The following is a 20,096-nucleotide window of genomic DNA, read 5'->3' as shown; positions in this document are numbered from 1 at the left end:
GATTTTTCCTTGGCTTATATTGGGAAAATCCACTCAGTTTTTCCGAGTTGTTCAAAGGCCGGGTCATATAACTTTTCCCTTTGTTCGTGTGCGTTTCGTCCGTGTGTGTCGTGTGCGTGTCCGTCCGTATGTGTCGCGTGTGTGTTTATTGGAGCTTTAAAGACCAGCTGTCCGTAATAATTCTGGAAGGAGGGGTGGGGTTTCCTCGCGAACGGCGCCACACGAGTCATCAACCTAAACCAGACCGACGCTTCGCGTTCGTACCGAGGTTACAAAAATCATAATCCACGTTTTTTTATTATGAATAATATTGGTCGCGAAAGCCTACGCGTTAAGCGATTTCTATAATTCCTTCCCTCGCTCTGGGCGTTTATCCTTTGTCTCACACAGCTTAAGTTGTTTTTGGTTTGGAAGTTAATATGCGATTCATTTGGCTGCTTAGTATCATTGTGATTTGATTGCAAGCGACTCCAGGTATGCCGTAGCCGTGTTCACGGTTGAGTCGTGGTTTGATCTCCCTATGGGAAAATGTTATTTGCTCGCGTGCGCAAATCTTGCTGTCCGTGCTGCGGGGAGACAAAGACGGCTATGCTCCGTCATTGGAGCACCCTGCGCGTGTGTTTATTTATTTATTTTTGGGAGGCATGTGTTAATTTCCTTTCTCGAGCCGTTCCCGCTCGCCACGAACTTTTATGAGGGTCATTTCCTGGCTTTGTGTGTGTGTTCCGTGGTCGTTCCTCTCGGGAAGACAAAGACGGCTGTGAGCTGCTCGCTTCCCCTGGAGTGTTGCGTGTTGGTTAATTATGATAGACTTCTCCGCTCTTAACTCTCCTAGGAGATCCACTTTAATTTCGTACTTATTATTTGACTTCTTGTTATTATTTAATCTGATATCCCGGGGCTAGGGAATTAGTTTTTATGTTTTTTTTTTTAGGAGCGACCCTGACTGCCATAATTATTCTTTGATGCTTCGGCCCGGCCGCGTAGAAATTATTAAGGGTAAATAATGTCCGTATGGAATTAATACATGAGGATTCAAACCCGTCTGTGCTTTCTTGTTGTCGATGCTATTTTCTTTGTTAAGAATATAATTATATATATATATTTCGTGACCTGGTTTTGTATTGTAAAAGGGCCTTTGAAGGAATGGGTGTTATCCTAACAACCCCTTGCGACTTCCCCCCCCTTTGTTCTTGTGTGGAATTTATGACATTTGATGGCTATCTTTCTCCTGCCTTCTGGTCTTCGAAGCGAAGTGTGTCATTCAGACTGTCTCCTCGACAGACCTGTTCTTCACCTGAGGACGGCTGCTTGCGTTGTGGCCGAAACGTCGTGAGAATTATTTTATTATGTTTTATTTTTATTATTTTATTATTTCCATTCTACGTGACTTTACCGAAATAACCAAGAAGATGAACTCCTTCCACTGTTTAGAGGTATTGGAAAGATGTGTGCCCTTTGGCAACATGGAGAAGCATTGGGAGAAAGTAGCACTGCTGATTTTGGGGATGAACTGTGTAGACTCGTCCGAAGGCATCAGATTCACCGTCAGCAGCACGTCGCTTCCATTTTTTTTTTATCAGTCCATGTATCGTAGGAGGGAACTTAATGGAAGAGCAGGTTGGCAGCAAATGGGTCACTTGGGCACAAAACAAAGAACGCTATAAGGGTGGTATCTTGTGGAGCTAGGGCCTGTTGTAGGGCATTTCCTTTGGTGACGTAGATGCGTTGACCATTTTGGAGGTGCAGTGCCAAATGGACGACTGTGGGGGAACGGTCATGGATGGGGAAGCCAATAATTCAGCAAATGGCCTCATTGTTGCTGATGTATGTTCCTTGGAAAAAAAGTTTGAGCTCATGCACACTTTGCCCCTCTGTTTTGTAAGGCGAAGACAACCATGTTCAGAGCCTTTGTTGATGTATTGGCAAACATATTTGATGGCTTTTTTTAGAATAGCAGAATTTCACATTAAAGTGGGCCTGGAAGATCTTGCACAGAAGAGGGCAGTAGGGAACGATCCACCGGTTTTGAACGTTAATTAGCGAGTTAGTGGCAGGTCTGAGCGTTGTTTGCAATCCACCATGCTCAGTATTTCTGTGACGATGATAGAGGATAGCCATCAAGGGCTGACTGAGTGTCTTTTAAGTAGTTCCGTGGATACCTCTTGGTACACCCGTGGTCTTGAATACATGGCGCATTTGGATAGAACTGGCCACATTGGCCATGGACCATTTGGTAACAGACCACATAGAAAAAGGGCAGGGTGTTGATGGGGGTGAGGTAGCCCAGCACTGATAAATGTGTCAATGTGACTTGCATGAATTGTTTCCCTCATCCATAGCAAAATGTGAGCATGAGGAAGACGACGTTTTTGCCACCCAATGGTGTGCAAGTTACTGCTTGTCTATCCAAAGACACCGCATTTGTTGGTCGTAATAAGCATAATGAGGTCATAAATTTTGAGTTTTAAGACCCTCGCTAAGATGTCATATCTGTCTGGTAGCTTTTGGTTTGGATAAAGGTAAACCTGGATCTCCATTCATTTGGGATTGCAAGTGAAGGTGATGAAGAGATGGGGCGTGGCATATTGGCTGATGTATGTCATGGCATCCTGAGTCTTCTCATGCATGTGTAATAAAGGTCGTTGAGGCGACTTCTGGAATCCGATCTTTTATTTACTTTTCATTACAGCTCTCCTTCACGCTGCTGACCGGCAGTGTGAGAGGGATAGATAGAGAGACGTGCAGCCACGTGGCAACTTGGAGCCCCACTCTCGCGTGGCCTCCTCCTCCGTTCGTTCCAGTTCTGACCACGTGTTGTTTGTCTCCACCCCTATTTAATACCCGGGTCACGTGGTACGTTTCCACCAATCCTGGTTAGCCTCTATGGAATATTCCAGACTCCCTCGTAGGCTCCCCATTGGCTGTGGCCAAAGCCAGCAAAACCAATCTTCTACTTACAGCTGTCACCTTTCCATTACGTCAGGGCCACGCCCCTAGGCTTCCCCCCATTGGCTATGGACCAGGACCGGTAGAGCCAAACATCATGACGAGTTGTGATACGTCAGTGAGCCGGATATATCCTCACATTACACATGCATCTTGGTGGAGCTGTGAAGGATGAAGGCAAAATAACTAATCAGCCCACATTGTGACCGTTTGCATCTCCTTCGGCATTGATGGCATCCCAGAGATGAGCATACTGTTCACACGCAGGCGGTTTTGATTCAGTTGAATGTAAAGAAGGCGCTCACTCTTAATGTTGGCACTAATCGACAACATATTGGTGAAAGAGGTTGGCATACCATAATATGTGGTTTCCTCCTCTGTCCATGATCACGAAGGAATAGAAGTTTTTTTAGAGGAGACAGTTTCGTGAGGATGTCTTTGTCTTGCAGCTTTGTAATTGGAGGAATTTTAACGTGGTACCCATCTTGGCCTTGCGACAGGAAAATGTGTTATTGTAGGGCATCGTATGCTCTGTTAGTGTCAGGAAATCGTGCGATGGTGTTTTCTTGGTAGGAAGAACAATGTTTCTCTCACAATGTTCCTCACCCACCGTAAGAAAGCAAGGTCAGCAATATTTCCGTGCTCCCCGCTTTGGTGGAAAGTATGGGTGATGTTCCCACGAATGTAACAAAACGATAGACGAAATGCAATGGGCTGTAGCTAAGAAAGTTAAACGTATTTAGCAGTATAACATATTAATCAGCATCGCAGTACTATAGCGTGACGTAAGCAATCGAAACAATAGAAATGCATTGAAGAAATAAGCTGAAATAAGTCTACATTAAAGAGCAGCAGTACGCACAGGTAATTTGAGAAGCAGGCTACAGTCTAGATTATAGACTGCCAGTACGGTGACTCAATGACATAAGCATTGCCACAGTCTACATTAAAAGCTGGCAATATGGTCAGCAGCTGAAAAAGCAGGATACAGTCAGCATGAAAAGTTGGCAGTACACTGAGTGAGGTAAAGAAGCGAGCAACAGATTATAGACTGGCATACACTCATAATGGCCAAAAGCAAAATTAGCAGTGTAGATAATAGTGCCAGTGCACTGACGTTAATTAATCAGCAGGCAGCAGGCCACAACACAGACTGGCAGTACTGTCGCAGTGTCATAAAAACACCTAAAAAATGAAATACCTTATTTTCCCGCATATAACCCGTGGGGTATACCACTTTTTACAAACAAAACAAGACCCTGCGGGGTATATGGAGGTGCGGGCTATCCCAAAAATATTTTACACGTGTGACATGTCATAACTCGTAAAAAAAAATCATGGTAGGACTATCCACTATGCAACACTTACCTTTGACTAAAGCACTGCTGAATAAACCACTCACACATTGCACATGTTATCACATATTAAATGATTCGAATTGTTTGTACAATGAAACGACAATGTTTGAAGTGGACACACTTTGTTTACCGGCGACGGGAGAGCTGGGGGGAGAGAGGTGGGGGTTGGGGGGTGGGGCAGCTAGGGGGAGAGAGGTGGGGGGTTGGGGGCGAGGCAACGGCGTTACCGTAGTTCCGCTATTATCTGCGCAGTGCGCAATCTACCAGTGCTAAAATTGTACTTATCGACCAGTTATGTGTTACTTATTTATTGGATATTTACTTTTGTTACTTATTAACTATATTACGTTCGCTCGTTTCCGGTTAGTTTGTTTTCTTTATGAACGTTATGATTTGAATGTTAACAATTGATAGTGGAATGTATTACAAATGTAAACTTAGTATTAATATGATGGAATTAAGCTGCGGTAACGACGTTAAAGTTATGAATGCATGCGGGGTAAATGGAGGTGCGTGCTATCTGAAATTTGTTTTACACAAAACGCTATTTTTGCGGGTTATATGCGTCTGTGGATTATATGCGTATGCGGGCTATATACGGGGAAATATGGTAATTAGCAACCTAATAATGAAATATTAGTTTTCTGCACACAAACATTATTATTGTAATATTTGCCAAATTATTTGTTTCATAATAGTAAACAATGAACCTGAGTTCTTAGCGAAAGATTCAATAAAACTGTACTTTACATTGCCATGGTGAGGCCTCGTCCCGTGCAGAGCCCGCGGCCTCGCCTAGATTGCCCAACCGGAGGAGGTAACACATTGCCAGGCTGGGGGCTGGGCCGCACTCCCCACCCACGCTGCAATAATGCTATGTAAGCGCTTCAATATTAATATATACGGACTTTATATCAGTAACTGCACGCATTGGGTTGGGGGAGGACATAAGACCGTGAAGAATGAACCTCAGCGTTGTGTGTATATTTTTTAAGCATTGTTAATGCGAATGAAATTTTTTAGCGACCGTGTGTGCGTTGCTAGAGGCAACTCCTGTCAGCGTTTCGCGCATGCGCAATTGTGTGCTTTGTCCCGCGCCGGGCGGCAAATTTACATAAATAAATAAAAATAAATCGCACAAAAACGCTATTGTAACAAATTTAAAGGTAACGGACGGTAAAACAGAATAGGGCTTGCCCACCGCGGGGCTTCCAGTGTGGTAGCTGGCAAATTTTTGCGCCGACAGACAGACAAACAGATGGACGGACAGACAAAAAAATTATTTTATAGGTTAGATTACGCAATTGTATTCACTCAGCAACAACATCACCCCCTACTGCAAACACTTGGCAGAACCCTCTGGAAACAAATATTCTTCAGATTCGGTAAGGCCTGCCTGGGTAAATAAGCAGAATAAAATATTTGTAACTAGGAAACGAGTCTTGGCTGTTTTGATGTGTTGATGTGCGCTGTGTGTTTATGTGCATCAGCTTCTGGCCTCTGGCTGATGAACCGGGCATCAACCCGGGCGACCTCGACTTGACCCCCCGGCCTGAGCGGAGGCTCCTGTTCCAGGGGAAAACCTTCCAGTTCCTGCACGCCAAGCAGGTGCCATTCCATGCTTGTTCCGCTCCACACGTGTTTTGTTCCAAGCGCGTGCCGCTCCACACGTGTTCCGCTCTCCACGCGTGTGCCGTGCCACGAGTCTTAGGGTCAGGATCATGTTCTTGGCTCGGCTCCGTCTTGGCCTCTAACTCAGCCCAGCTCAGGCCGTGAGCCACTCAGTCGTTTCCAAAGAAGCGTGAACAGGGGGAGAACATACCCTGAATTCCAGTAAGATGGAATTCAGGGCAAGCCACGGTGGCAAGATGTTAACGTCCTCGCCTGATATGCAAGAGGTCGTGGGTTCGATCCCGACCCAAACGCCTGCTGTATATTTGTAGTTTGCGTCTCTTTCTCTCCCGGTGTCTCGTGGAATTTTCTCCGGGTCCTCCGGTCATTTGTGACCAAGTCGCTACTGAAAAAGAGCTTTATAGCTCAGTGGGCGTTACCTGGTAAAAAATATTTTTGTTTAATAGTATTTATTTTAGCCTTCAATAAGAAATAAAAATACAATGATTTGCCCAGAAAAATCCGAGCGGGGCGCAGTGCACGCATAAGAACACTTTAGTAGAAGCGACGCCGACATGACCACGCGAAGTAGGAGATGGTGCGTGTCGTGTGTGCACCGGCGATCTTGAAGCTGCACGTGCGTACCGGGCCCTCCGCCCACGGCGCCTGCAGCCTTTGGCGTTGTCACAGGAGAGCGTTGTATGTACGCATATGTTGTGACTGTGATTGTCAGTGTGTGGTGCCGGGCTTACGAAGCCACGGCGGATAATGTGTTGGCATTATGTGTAGCCCGCTTACTGGACGTAGTACCAGCCCTAGCGGGGCTTGGGTGAGCGATGGTCAGCACGGAGACACCACGTACAGTGTGCGGTGCGGGCTGCCGGTGGGGGAGCGAGAGGGAGTTTCAGCCAGCCAGGGTTACGTTGGGGCATGATACGCTGCGTGACTTGCCGACACGTGACCGGATGATATTGGAGGGGGGGCACCGGTGGACGGGGGCCTATGGGCGGTCACGTGGTATTAAAGAGCTCTCGGGGAGCTTTCAGGAAAGACCTCGAGAGATCTAGAAGGTGGGCGGGGTGAGGGGCGGAGCCAGTCCCAGCCCAGGCCAATATAACGGGGGCCCCGTGAGGGGCTTGGGGTTCTTCTTGTTGCTGGTGATGAAGATCCACGTCAGGTAAAAGAAGCCTCTAGCCACGCAGTCCGGGACCCAGCTTGTGGTCCGGGCCGGGATAGCGAACCATGCCTAGTTCTGCCGTAGCGTGGCTAGATGAGCATTCAACACCCAAGTGTAGGTTGTGTTGTGTTATGTTGAGTTCTGAATAAATAGTGTTGCTCCCAAGACAACATCTGCGACTCAGTTGGACTCACTACATATACATTAAACTTATTTTGGACCTTACATAGCCAACCGTGTGAATTGGAGGTGCCGACGTGGCCCGTCTTCTGTGTTCCAGCACAAGCGGCTGGCGGTACCGATCGCGCTGGCGGGCGGCGCGGCATTGTGCCTGTGCTCCCCCGGCCAGCGCGCCGAGCCGCGGCACGGAGAAGGTTTCTGCGTGGTGGAGCCAGAGGCCGGCTGTTCGCAGCCCTCGTCCCAGGTGCTGGCGCAGGACGCGCGAGCGTGGGCTGCCCAAGTCGGCGTACGCCTCCGCACGTGAGTCCAGTGGCGCTCGAGGGGGCCACCGGCCGCTCGTCGTCGTCGCGCACACGGGAGGGCGTCCTCGGGAGAAACGCGACCATGCGGCGTGATGCGGCATGACTCGGCGGGCCCAGTGGAAGCCCAGCGGCGGAGCGTTCACCGCTCGTTGCAGACGTCCACGGTTCGGATCTGGCAGGCCGCCCGTGGTCAATGCTGCCGTCGCATGCCCCGCGTCGTGATGCAAATTTTACCAATTAGAAAATTACCGGCAAATTACTCGATTGGGAAACACGTAGAAATCGTCGCCCCCTGCTCGGAAAAATGGCCTTGAGACTCGGTGAGGCTTTCGTGGGTAAACGGTGTCACCAGCACAAAGGAGATACACTTGCAAAGTTTGACATTCTCACAAACTTCTGACAAGGGTTTATTTATCATCATCGTCATCAGCAGCAGCCATGATCAATCCACTGCTGATATTGCTTGTATGACTGCTGCTGATGAATCAGAAGAGGTGGGTGTTTCTGGGAACAGTGTATTGAGTGCTGATGCTTGATTTCAGCATTTGGTATGTGGGAAGAAGTTGGCATGTGCTTGCGGGGCATGCGTATCATTGTTGGTATTTGTGTCTGATATCTAATAACTGGTATTTACTTTCAATATTCCTGTATATGTAGCAATATACATCAGACATTCATAGGCACCTTAGAAGTGCAGTGGGTATTCTTAGCGTTACACGCGGTTATCACTACTCACCTGGTGTAGCGTCAGCCATTGGTCAACAGGGGGTAACGGCGAGTACGGCCTGTATCAAGTAACGCCGTTAGGCCACGAAACCCAGAAGGTGGTTGGGAACCGGAGATACACACCCCAGGCCCCCGGTGGGGGCAGGGGGATTATGCAATAGTCCAGGTCCCTCCAGAAGGTTCTAGAGAGTAGGCGTGGCCAGGGGCGGAGTGACCCTGGGAGCTGTATATAAGGCGGACCCCTGAACGGGTTTGCCAGTCGTCGTCAAGCTGAAGACCCGAAGAGCCAGCCTAGACTAGGACCCTGGAACCCCCGAACCTGACGTCCTTCTAAGGGCCGGGACCGAGCGGGCCAGTGGCCAGGACCCGAGGACCTTGGCTGGTCTCCCCTTGGTCCCCCTAGCCGGAGGGCTGATATATAGAGGAAGTGGTCCCAGTGAGTCGGACACGCTAGCCCGGAGGCTGTACCTGCCCAGGGTATCGGGTGGAGGGGCCGATACCCCTTTGTACTAGGGACCTCGTGTTTTAGTTGTTCCTGTTAAATAAACGTGTTGCCTCCAGAAGAAGACTGTCTCCATCATTACCACTACAGAAGTTAAACACACTGTGCTGTCCAGTCTTGTTCACGTGTTGTGTTGCTGTGTTGTTGTGACATTTCCCTCTGCAGCCTCGGCCTGCGCACGATCACGGAGGCGGAGGTTGGCCTGGCTGTAGTCTACTGCTCGACGCACACCTACTGCAACCCCTCGGCACGGCTCCCAGGTGGGGAGCCTCCCCTTCTCTCAATCCGCACCTCCAATTAGTACCGTTGGCTACGTACGGTATGAAATAAGTTCTATGTCCAACAGAAAGGGCCCTTGGCTATTAACACCTGGCAGTTTGCCAGCATTGGTTCAAGCAAACCTGACTGCTGATGAGACACGGAATCTCGAAACCGGCATTGAACCAGTACTGCTGAAATGATACACTGCCAGAAGGCCTTGTGGCTGATGGAATGTGTAAAAACTACTTGTATTTTTATGTGGAGGGACAGTGAAGGAGGAGAATTACCTGATTATTTGTTTTGTCTCTTGTCTTGAGACGGAATTTGCCCATGCCAGTCTAAACAGCCATTCCAACCAGGTCCACAGGAGCGCGTATAGAGGATGTCTCATGAGTCTACTTAACAACGTCAAGTGTTCAGTGCTTTTTGTTTATCCAGGGGGGACCACGATCGTCTCATCTGCCAGAGCTTTGCAGAATAAATCATACAGGGGAGACGAGAGGTGCCTCTACTCAATTGAACAAGAATCCACTGAATTGTTTAAATCCGGAAGCATTTCAATGGAGCTTGATTACACGCTGGACATCTCCTTCACTTGACGAGAGCAGGAGGTTTCTGAGAGGCTGTCCGGGTTTAACTTGTTGCGTGTCAGCATCTGCATGTCGGTTTGTAGCGAGTTTCGCAGCCCGAGCTTCTCCTCTGACCGCTCCACGTTTCCCGGCAGACGAGGTGAGCTGTGTGAACACGAACCTCGCTGGGGCAACGCTGTCGCAGAACCTGGCTGGGGCAACGCTGTCGCAGAACCTGGCGCTTGAGCCCAGCGAGGGCGTGGCACCCGACTCTACGCTGTACGCCGCCGACACGCAGGACTCGTTAATCCTGGCCCGGTGCGTCCACCACCACCGCCGCTGTCTATCTCTCTCGAGCGCTTTACCACAACCCTCACGTCCTCGCTCGTACACGGAGATGCTTCGACAGGGAACGCTCTCCCACACTCGCTCGAGCAGGGGCGCCGTGGTGGCGAGATGTCACTACCTGACGCCTGTATATTTAGAGTTTGCATTTTCTCCGCCTGTCGCGGGTATTTTTGTCCGGGTCCTCCAGTTTTTTTCCTCCACATTTAGAATCAGCATCACACGTTTAGAGAATATGGCTGTTAGAAATGTTCACGTGACAAGCCACTTCGTTGCGCTATAGTTTGTAGCCTGGTCGCTTCTGAAAAATAACTATATACAGTAGAATCTCTGGTCACGAACGCTTCTGACCATGACCAAATCGGGTTCCGACCAAAAATTCACAATTTTTTAATCTGGTCACGAACACATACTTGGGTGGCGATCAAACACGGCCGCGGCCGATTTCCCCTTCCGCGCCATTTTTTTGTTGAATTACACAAAGCGTAACAGTTATGTATGTAACTTTTGTTTTATAAAATTCCTAGTAAGATATTAATTTTGTGAGTGTAGTCATACCCCTCCCCCCTCATTCAAGCCGTAATTTAGAAAGCGAAAGCGCTGAGTACGTAAATCGCTAACATAAGAACCCGTTAATCTCTTCTCGCATCATTCCTACGATGATGCGGTGAAGTAAACATTCATACGATATTACGGTGAATGCTTCCAAAAACAATACTGTACCCAAATATTAATAATAATAATAGTTAAATTTGTAACCCGCGCAAATTTGCAGATGTAGTGGCCGCAACTCAGAGGCGCGGAGCCAAGCTCAGAGTCGCTCAAAAGCATGATTGTAGAGGTGAGTTTTTAAGTCTCTCTTGAAGGCGGCGATTGAGGTGATGCTGCGAATGTGCAGAGGGATATCGTTCCAGACTGTTGGGGCTGCCACCGAGAAGCGGCGCATAGACATGATCATCCTGGATCTTGGTATCAAGAGGAGGTCGTGAGTCGCGCTGCGCAGGCATCTGCCGTGTGCTGAGCTGCAAGTTGTCAATAATGAAGAAAGGTACGGCGGGCAGGCGGATATGAAGGCATTGTGGCAGAGGCAGGCGGTCTTGTATGTGACCCTACTGGCGATAGAGAGCCAGTTGAGAGCACGGAGACAAGCTAGTGAATCGAGACGGGGATGAGTGTGGGCAATGATGACGCGTGCTAGGTTATTTTGTAGTCTTTGAAGTTTCTTTAGGTTGCCAGCGGAGGTCCGGACTAGGACGGAGTTGCAATAGTCAAGGCGAGACCCAACTATGCAACATGCCAATGTGTTGGCAATTTCAGTAGAGATGAGAGGACGTATGTGTCTAAGAGCCTTCAGGTGAAAGTTATATGAGCTGATGATATGGTTGGTTTGACGGTCGAAGGATAAAGTTGAATCTAGGATGACACCGAGGTAGCTGAAGTGGTCGGTGAACTTGATGCTGTGACCGAAGATGTGTACGTGTGTGGGGAGTGCTGCTGAATTGAGACGTTGCTTGGTACCTAACATGATGGCCGCTGACTTTTTCGGATTAAGGGCTAGGTTGTGTGCAGTGAACCATTGTTGCACGGCGGTGGTACATTCCGAGAGCCTCTCGAATCCAGATGTATTGCTAGAATCGATGGCGGTGAATAGAATCGTGTCATCCGCGTATGAGTGATGCTTAACACCAAAGCTTGCAATGAGCCGGCCGATCGGAGAAGTGTAGGCTGTGAAGAGCAGGGGACCTAGAACAGAGCCCTGGGGAACCCCACATAATGCTGTTGTTTCAGGCGATATGAACATGCCCACCCTGACTGAAGATTGCCGGTCAGAAAGGTACGAAACTATCCACTTGAGTGCTGAGCCGCATATACCGAAGTCGGATTTCAGGAGGGAAGTAAGGAGCGAATGGTTGATGGTGTCGAAGGCTGACGAAATGTCCAGACTTACAAGTGCAACAGTTAAGCCGGAATCAATGATCGTTAAAATGTCATCGAGCACTCTAGTGAGTGCTGTTTCTGTGGAATAGTTTTGATGGTAAGCTGACTGGAGCAGCAGTAGTTTGCGGAGGAGGTGATGTGTGGTTTTAGCTGGGCGAGGGCTAGTCGTTCAAGGAGTTTAGAGAGGTTCGAGAGGTTAGTGATGGGACGATAACTAGATGGGTCATCCGGATCTAGACTTGGTTTCTTTAACAAGGGAGAAACCAGGCCAGATTTGAGGTTGGACGGAAAACACCCCGAAGAGAAGGAGGCATTTGCGATGTTCCTGATCATGATGGCGAGTTCCGGAGCACATTGCTTGAACAAGGAACCTGGGAGCACGTCGAGTGGAGATGACTTCAAATGAAGTGATTCAATTAAAGAGAAAACGTCTTTTGTAGACACTGGCTTTAGCGTAATTAGAAGAGAGTCTGGGTTAGTGCTTACAATTTTAGGTACCATGAGCGGGGTACAATGGTGCGATGTGTCGGTAGACGTGTACGAGTTTGTGACGGTGATTAGCTTGTTGGTGAAGTAAGTATTAAAAGAGATGGCAAGTTTCAGTGAGGCAAGGGCAGGGGTCGGCAACCTGCGGCTCCGGAGCCGCATGCGGCTCTTTTGAACCTTGACCGCGGCTCCGGGGCGGATGCTAGCGAGGGGAGGAGGCGCACTGTGACACCTGCTCTGGCGTTGCCGCTGCTGACAGGTCGCCGCTCCGCTCCACACTGCCCGCCCGGTGACAGGCAATAACGTTGCCGTTGCTTTGTCACATGTTTGGAAGAAGTAAAAACCTTCCTGGGCAGCAAAGAGCTCACCTTTGCTGAGCTGGAACAGCCAGAGTGGCTGGAAAAATTACATTTTATGGTAGACATGACAGCACATCTAAACACGCTAAATACAACCCTTCAGGGGAAAGGAGGCACAGCCCTGCACATGCTGGAGGAGGTTTTGGCATTCGAGCGCAAGTTGACAGTGTTTGTCAAAGATTTACAGAGAGGTACACTGTCTCACTTTCCCTCTTTGAGAGAGTTCAAACAAAGTCATGATACGATAAATTTGGAATATTTCAAGTCTGCAATCACCACAATGCAAAGTTCGTTTGGGAAACGATTCTGTGAGTTCAGAGAGGAAAAAACGACATTATCCTTCCCTGTCACTCCCCTGGCGATCGATCCATCCCTATTGAATATGACTGCATTTGCAGGTGTAAGTCAACCTGATCTTGAGATGGAACTGGCCGATATAGCCGACAAAGATATATGGGTGTCCAAGTTCAAATGCTTGACCGCTACTCTTGAGGATGTTGCCCGTCAGAAGGCCATTCTGGCTCAGAATTATAAATGGAGTGATATTGAAAACCTTCCCAAACAGGACAAACTTGTATTCGAAACATGGAATGCCATCCCCAACACTTATATAAACATGAAAAAGTATGCATTTGGAGTCCTGTCGATCTTCGGCTCCACATATGTATGTGAGCAGGTCTTCTCCAACATGAACTATATTAAAAACAAACATCGATCACGCCTCACAGATGACAGCTTGCAAGCCTGTGTGAAAATGAAGGTGACGTCTTACAGCCCTGATGTGCAGAGACACTGTGCACTGAGGTTCAGGAGCAAAAATCCCATTAACCAGGTAATTTAGCTATTAATTTGCAAAAATATATTTTACATTGTTAAGTGAAAAAGTCCTTTTTTTATTCAGATTGACAGCTGACTGCACGATCCTGTATATAGCAATAAGGTAAGAAACAATATATGCAGTGTTATATTTGTTTTAAATGTTGCAATGGTTTTGCGGCTCCCAGTTTATTTTTTCCTTCGGAAACGGGTCCAAGTGGCTCTTTATGTCTTAAAGGTTGCAGACCCCTGGGCAAGGGGATCGCTAAGGTGAGGGACCATGGTGCTACCAGGATGTAGAAGATCTTTGAGGGTTTTCCATAGAATGCGCGGTTTTCCGGTTGCTTTTTTGATGCGTTCCTCAATGTAGGAGGAACGTGAGACTAGGATCAGTTTGTTGGTTTTCCTGCAGGCGACTCTGTAAGCAAGTCGATCAGCAGGTAGACCACTGCGGGATGCGATACTTTCAAGGCGCCTCCTGGTTCGCTTAGCAATGATGGCATCTCTTGAGAGCCAGTGAGTGTCGTGGGAAGACTGCCTAGCGGTTCATGATTTTAAAGGAGCTAGTTTGTCTAGCGCCGCCCTCATGTCAGCTTCTAGTTGGAGAGCGCAGACGGTTGGATCCGATGATGGGGATAACATTGAAAGCGAATTTGCAAGGTGACGAAAAGCAGAAAATTCGATACCCTTAAAATTACGCAAGTTGCGGGTGAATTTGATGGTGATTGGCTTGGGAAATTGGAGGGAAGAAAGTATGAGGCGGTGTTCGGAGTAACCAGTTTGGAAAACTCCCAGTGCAGTGATGCGTCGGTGCTGGTCAGGTTCCAGAACCAGGTCGAGCATGCTCTCAACGTTTGTTGACGAAGCTCTGGTGGGGCCTGAGTTTGTGATGACCAGGTTATGGCAGGCCAAAGTTGACTCAAGGTGACTATCGATGGAGGCTGGGGTATTGCCGGGGCAATTAAAGTCACCTGTAAGCACGAGCCTGTGAGATGGGTTAGGAATCAGATATAGGAATTCCAAAAGCTCATTTAAGAAGGTGTTGATGCTGCCATCTGGAGGGCGATAGATGGAAATGATGGAAAAGCACTCGTTAGTAGTAAGGGATACGGACTGGACCTCGAAGGTGGCAGGAGCCATTGGTAGATAGAGCTCTTTAATTTTCAAGTGAGCATTGTAAACGACCGCTAAGCCACCACCCCGCTGGTTAGTTGCACGAGGTTTATGAAGAACCTTGTATCCTGGGGGCGCAACTTCCAGAGAGATGGCTGGCGGGGAGTCTTGCCTGCACCAGGTCTCAGTGATGAGCAAAAGGTCGATGTGGTGGTCCGAGATGGTGTCGTGAATCAGGGCTTATTTATTGGTGATGGAGCGTGCGTTGAGTAGGCCGAGGCGGATGTGTGAAGGTAGATGTGAAGATCCGTGCAGGTGAGGCGTCGAGGGAATAGAGGAGTTGGCTGGTTCGAGGTCGACCTGTGAACGGCGGCCCCTACCACCTCTGCAACCACGGTGCCGATGCAGTCTCCGACGTTGACCTCGGAGAAGCCCAAGGACAGAGAGCGTCCTCAGGAGCGTGGGTTCCAGGTGCAGATGATGAAGAGATGGTGCATGTCGTAGCCCTATTATATCAGCCCGTGCTGCACCGATGGTGCTGATGAAGGGGCCCGGATTCGGGTGGACTCCAATCAGCGGCTCTGCTGCCCTGAGCAGCAAGTCGAGGTGGCGTTGTCCAAGCTCCACGCTGTCAGCAAGCACTTCCCCGTACGTAGCGGATGCAAACACGCCCGTGTAAACACACGTTGAGCGCGTACACGGGCGTACAGAACCACGCAGGCGGGGCGTACAATGGAGCAGCCAGAAGAACACGAAGTCCAGTGGATTAGCTGACCACGCGCTGTGCTCCAGCTCACAGGTGATGCAGCAGGATGGACGAACCTCGCAGAGCTCCCGTTCACTGGTGGTGCTGGGCAGCAGGCAAGCCAACTCTCTCGCGTTCCCACTCGCTGATGGTGGTGAACATTGGACGGAGCACGTAGATCTCCCACCTGCTGGCGATGCTGGGGCACGCCAAGCTCACACTCGCTGATAGAGGAGGAAGAGGTGCCTTGTGATGACGTTGCTGGTAGAAACCGTACCCGGGGCGGCTGTTAAGCCGCGCCGCATGAACAATACAGCCAGCGTCCTCCAGCTTCGTGAGTCGAAGCAGCAGGCCTCGTTTACTCGCACTGCCCAACAGCTGTGCGATGCGGCAGTTTAGGCGGGTTGTGTGACACTGCAGTAAACGACATTTGTCAGCTGTTGTAGCGCCGCGAGGCGTGTGCAGTGACCACGGAGGCGGGCGGGTTTGGGTGCAGGGATCTGCCGCCACCCAAAACTCGGGCGACGCCAAAGTAATAATGAAAATACTGAAACAAAATAAATTATATGAAAAATGTAATGGAAGACGAAAGTAAGAAGAGCGGTGGTGAGTGAAGAAGGACGAGGGTAAGGTACGAGGTGTGGTTACGGTTGATAAACTGTGAGAGCGATCCGGGACTGCAGCCAGCTGCGGCGCTGTCAACTTACTTTCAATAGAAACATGAATTGCTCATACGAATATTCTCTCTCTCTCAGAATCGACCGACTGATGTAGCAGACGAAACAATCATCTTGTTGAACGATTCTAAACCTTGCCGCGGCAATGTTAGTTTTCTCTGTTGTTCAAGGTTTTCTCAGTGTTATTCAATGTTTTTACATTTAGTTTACTATTACACTGAATTTTATGGCATAATTAACTATTTTTGTCTTAAAAATCTTTAAAAAACAATATTTATATACAGTTCGTAGGAGTCTGGAACGGATTAATTGTATTTACATACAATCCAATGGGGAAATCAGGTTCGAGTCACGACCAAATCAGGTTGCGACCAAAGTTATGGAACGAATTATGGTCGTGACCAGAGGTTCTACTATAGCTCAGTGGGCCTTACCTGGAAAAAATACATTTGTTTATGGCCCTCCAAAGCATACACAAACAATATGCAACACTTCAGTTATATAGAAACAAACAATGGCATTCAAATGGGAAAATGCTGGTAACTCATTTACCATTCTAGTCGTAGTTCAATTACCTTGATGCAGCCCTGGGCACGTTGCTCCCCCCTGGGCTGCGGGAGCCCCCCTGGCGATGCTGCTGCTGCTGCTGCCGCCGCCGCTGCTGTGTGATCCCAATTTAGTAATTTGCAGGTAATTTTTCAGCATTGGGATGTTTGGCCAATACTGGTTTACATTGTGTGATTGAAACCCTTGTAGAGCAGGGGGAGAACGTGCAAACCGCACACAGAAAGTCGCCCGAGTCAGACCCAGGTCATTCTCGCTCTGCCATCCTGCCGCCCAACCTAAGACCGGTCATAACTGATGAAGTTTGCTAAAAACGCCACACTCTGACGTCACCGAACGTCGCCGGGCATGCGTGAAGGACGTTTCCACTCGTCTTATCTCCTGTGTGTGTCCGATGCAAATAGCTGTCATATGAAGTCGGCGAGCGGCTCCCAGCTGCAGCAGGTGGATGAGACCCTGGATAAGAGGTCGCTCATTCCCATGGAGGCCACCAGCATGAGCCGGGACCCGGGACGACCAGGAGTCCGGGTGAGTCTCCCAGCACCAACCACACCGATTAGCACGGTTGGCTACATACGGTGCGAAAGAAGTTCAACATGCATACAACGGGTGAAGAGGTAGCCCATGACATCGCTCCGTGCCGTCACCTCTACCAGAGCCACGAGGGAATCTGACAAGATTTCAAAGTTCTGTGTGTGTATGTTCACTGGTTTTTTCCCATAACTAAAAAAAACAAAGTAACTAGTATTGGCCAAACTTCTCAAAAGCTGAAAATTACACTTCAAATGACTTGATTTGGATTAGACAAGAACATCGTGCCTTACTGCGAAAACGTGGCAGTAAACAAGCTCGGTAATATTAATGGTAATAAACGGGAGAAGCCGGAGGAACACCCACGCAGGACAGGGGGAGAGAGAGCACACAAACTCCACATTGAATGGCTCCTGAGTCGGGAATTGACGCTGTGCCACCACCCTGCCGCTCCTTGGGCGGCTCCCTCGCAGAGGGGTGGCTCCCTCCTGCAGGGGCGGCTCCCTCGTAGAGGAGCGGCTCGTCGCTCCCCTGTAGACAAGTGGCTCGTCACTCGCATGGCCGCACCGCCCGCGGTGCTGTGACGGTTCGTGTCGTGTGCAGGCGGGCACCACGGGAGCAGCCACCGCCGCGGTCCTCCGAGACGACGAGGAAGAGGCTGCGGACGGCTCCTCCTTGTCCACGAAGAGCCAGCCCAGAGGGCCGTGCAACAGCGCCGACTCTGCGCAGAAGCCTGCCGCTCGCGCCAAGGCCACGATCACCAGCTACTTCCAGCCGTCGTCCAGAAAGAGGTGACGCACAGAGGGGGCCGCCGAGCTGCGGCATTGCGCTACGTGGCGCGGTGGTACCGCCCGTGCCTCCCAACACGAAGCCCCTGGGTTAGATTCCCGACTCGGGCACCTTTCTGTGGAGTTTTTATGTTCTCTCCCCCGTTCTGTCGAGGTTTCCTCCGAGTTATCCGGTTTCCTCGCATAGCTACAAAGACGTACAATGCAAACGGTATTGGCCAGACATCCCAGTGCTTAAAAATTACTTGAAAATTACTCAATTGGGATCGCACACGGCAACAACATCGCCCACTACTGAGAAAACTTGCCAGGACCTACCTGAACAAGAGTCTTGAGACTCAGCGAGGCTCCCCTGTGTAAATAAGTGTACGAATAATAAATCCCTTTGGGGCCAATAAAATGAGCACCACTTTGTGGGCAACTCAACAGCACGTGTCCTGTGGACAAACTTACCCCAGCCATAGGAATATGTAATTTCCACCACTGGCCCCAAGCAGCAGGTGAGTCATTGAGGCACCTTCGATTAGCACGGTTGGCTACGTACGGCGCGAAAGAAGTTCAACGTACACACGTATGTACGATGGTGGCATAGAATCGTGTTGGGCAGGGCGGCTGGCTCAGGCTAGCGCCGCCGTCGCGGTCTCGCGCAGAGCTCGCCACGCCGGCACCGACGGCGACGACGAGGGCTCCGCGGTGCCCCCCAAGGTGTCGAGAGCGGCGGAGCAGCCCCCCCCCACCCTGACGTGGCCGGAGTCCGGGGATCGCACTTCCCGCACCTGCAGCCTGCCCACACAGCCATACCCAGGTAGTCCTCCTGCCATGGGCGCCTCACTGTGCATGAGCCCCCCACCTGCAGCCTGCCCACACAGCCGTACCCAGTAGCGCGCCGCGCGCCTGCCGTGTGGCACGCCCCCTTTCCCCTCCTATCCACGCCCGGCCGCTTTTGGCCGACATTCTTGCGCTGTGTTCCGCGTTGAAGCGGCGCTGACAATTCGCCTCCTTCCCCTGTCTCTCCCTCTACGTAAAACAAACACGTGCCTTTTACGCATCCCATCAGCCACGCGGCCTCCTCTGGTAGTGCCTAATCTCACAGCAGCTTTAGCTCAAAGGAAGCCTGGTTGTGCTATTGAGACGCTGAATGTCAAAACCGGTCCAGAGTTTGCTTTGCTTGAACCTATGCTGCTGCAATTATGTATTCCTAGAAGGCCATGTGGCTGATGGGATGTGTAAAAAAATGACGTAAAGACACGAATACGAAGGAGGAGTATCGTACGTCTCATTTAGTCACTTGTGTTCTGCAGAAGCACGCCGATGATTATTTTGTGCTTCAAGGTGGAGATGCCCAGCACGAATGTGAGGATCGCACCACATGCCTTTGTGTAGACAACGGAACAAGAGGGGAGGACTCGCATCAGCCGGCTCCCCCAAAGACGACTGCGGGGACACCCAGGACCCCAGCGGGCGAGCTTGGTGCGCGGGGAGGAAACGCGGAAGGCGTGCCAGCACCGGTGAGGCCGGTGCTCGGGGCGTGGGTGGAAGAGTTCCCGCGGCATCGCAGTGCACCAGCGTCTCGCTCTGCGCCAGCACCTCTGTGTGCCACGCAGCTCACGGTGCTGGTGGAGTTGCTCAGCGTGAGGCGCACGCTCGCTGTGCTCCGTGGCCCCTGGGCCCCGAGTGCGTGCGGCTCCACACGGGCCCTGCCACCGCCTCCCTGTGGCTGTGCTGCCCCGGCGGCCGTGCTGCCCTTGGCCCGTGACACGGCACTGCGGAGGCAGCAGGGAGCGTTGGCGGATCACACGCACACGAGCTCGTGAAACACACACGGGCTCGTGAAACACGCACGAGGTCGTGAAACTCCCAGCCTACCCTGGGCCTCGAGGTCTCCAGCTCCTGGCTTATGACCAGGATATGCTGGCAGTACAACTAGCGGGTTAATTTACATCTGTACAGCGAGGTAAGTGTTACCCATCTAGCACGCTTGGGTTTACTCCGGGTTCTCCGGTTTCCTCCCACGTGTGTGAACTCTCGGGCATAGAGTTGGGCAAACATCCCAATATAGGACCACAGATCTTGGGCAACTGTTGGCACAGATGCTGGCT

General features: G+C 50.2%; 1 protein-coding gene across 1 annotated transcript in view; it reads left to right on the top strand.

Moving 5' to 3' along the window:
• Positions 1 to 20,096, top strand: part of NBN (nibrin) — a 42,354-nt gene that overhangs the window by 14,196 nt on the left and 8,062 nt on the right. Inside the window, exons 6-13 of the mRNA XM_078864216.1 lie at positions 5,798 to 5,915; positions 7,376 to 7,575; positions 8,971 to 9,065; positions 9,791 to 9,953; positions 17,083 to 17,206; positions 17,813 to 18,000; positions 18,648 to 18,802; positions 19,381 to 19,505. Coding sequence (XP_078720342.1) covers positions 5,798 to 5,915; positions 7,376 to 7,575; positions 8,971 to 9,065; positions 9,791 to 9,953; positions 17,083 to 17,206; positions 17,813 to 18,000; positions 18,648 to 18,802; positions 19,381 to 19,505 — 1,168 coding nt within the window. The remainder of the gene's footprint in view (positions 1 to 5,797; positions 5,916 to 7,375; positions 7,576 to 8,970; positions 9,066 to 9,790; positions 9,954 to 17,082; positions 17,207 to 17,812; positions 18,001 to 18,647; positions 18,803 to 19,380; positions 19,506 to 20,096) is intronic.

The sequence above is a fragment of the Lampetra fluviatilis genome, chromosome 17 (genome assembly GCF_964198595.1).
Source record: "Lampetra fluviatilis chromosome 17, kcLamFluv1.1, whole genome shotgun sequence".
Taxonomy (NCBI): Eukaryota; Metazoa; Chordata; class Hyperoartia; order Petromyzontiformes; family Petromyzontidae; genus Lampetra; species Lampetra fluviatilis.
The sequence above is the reverse complement of the archived record's forward strand: the minus strand, read 5'-3'. Positions and strand labels throughout refer to the sequence as shown.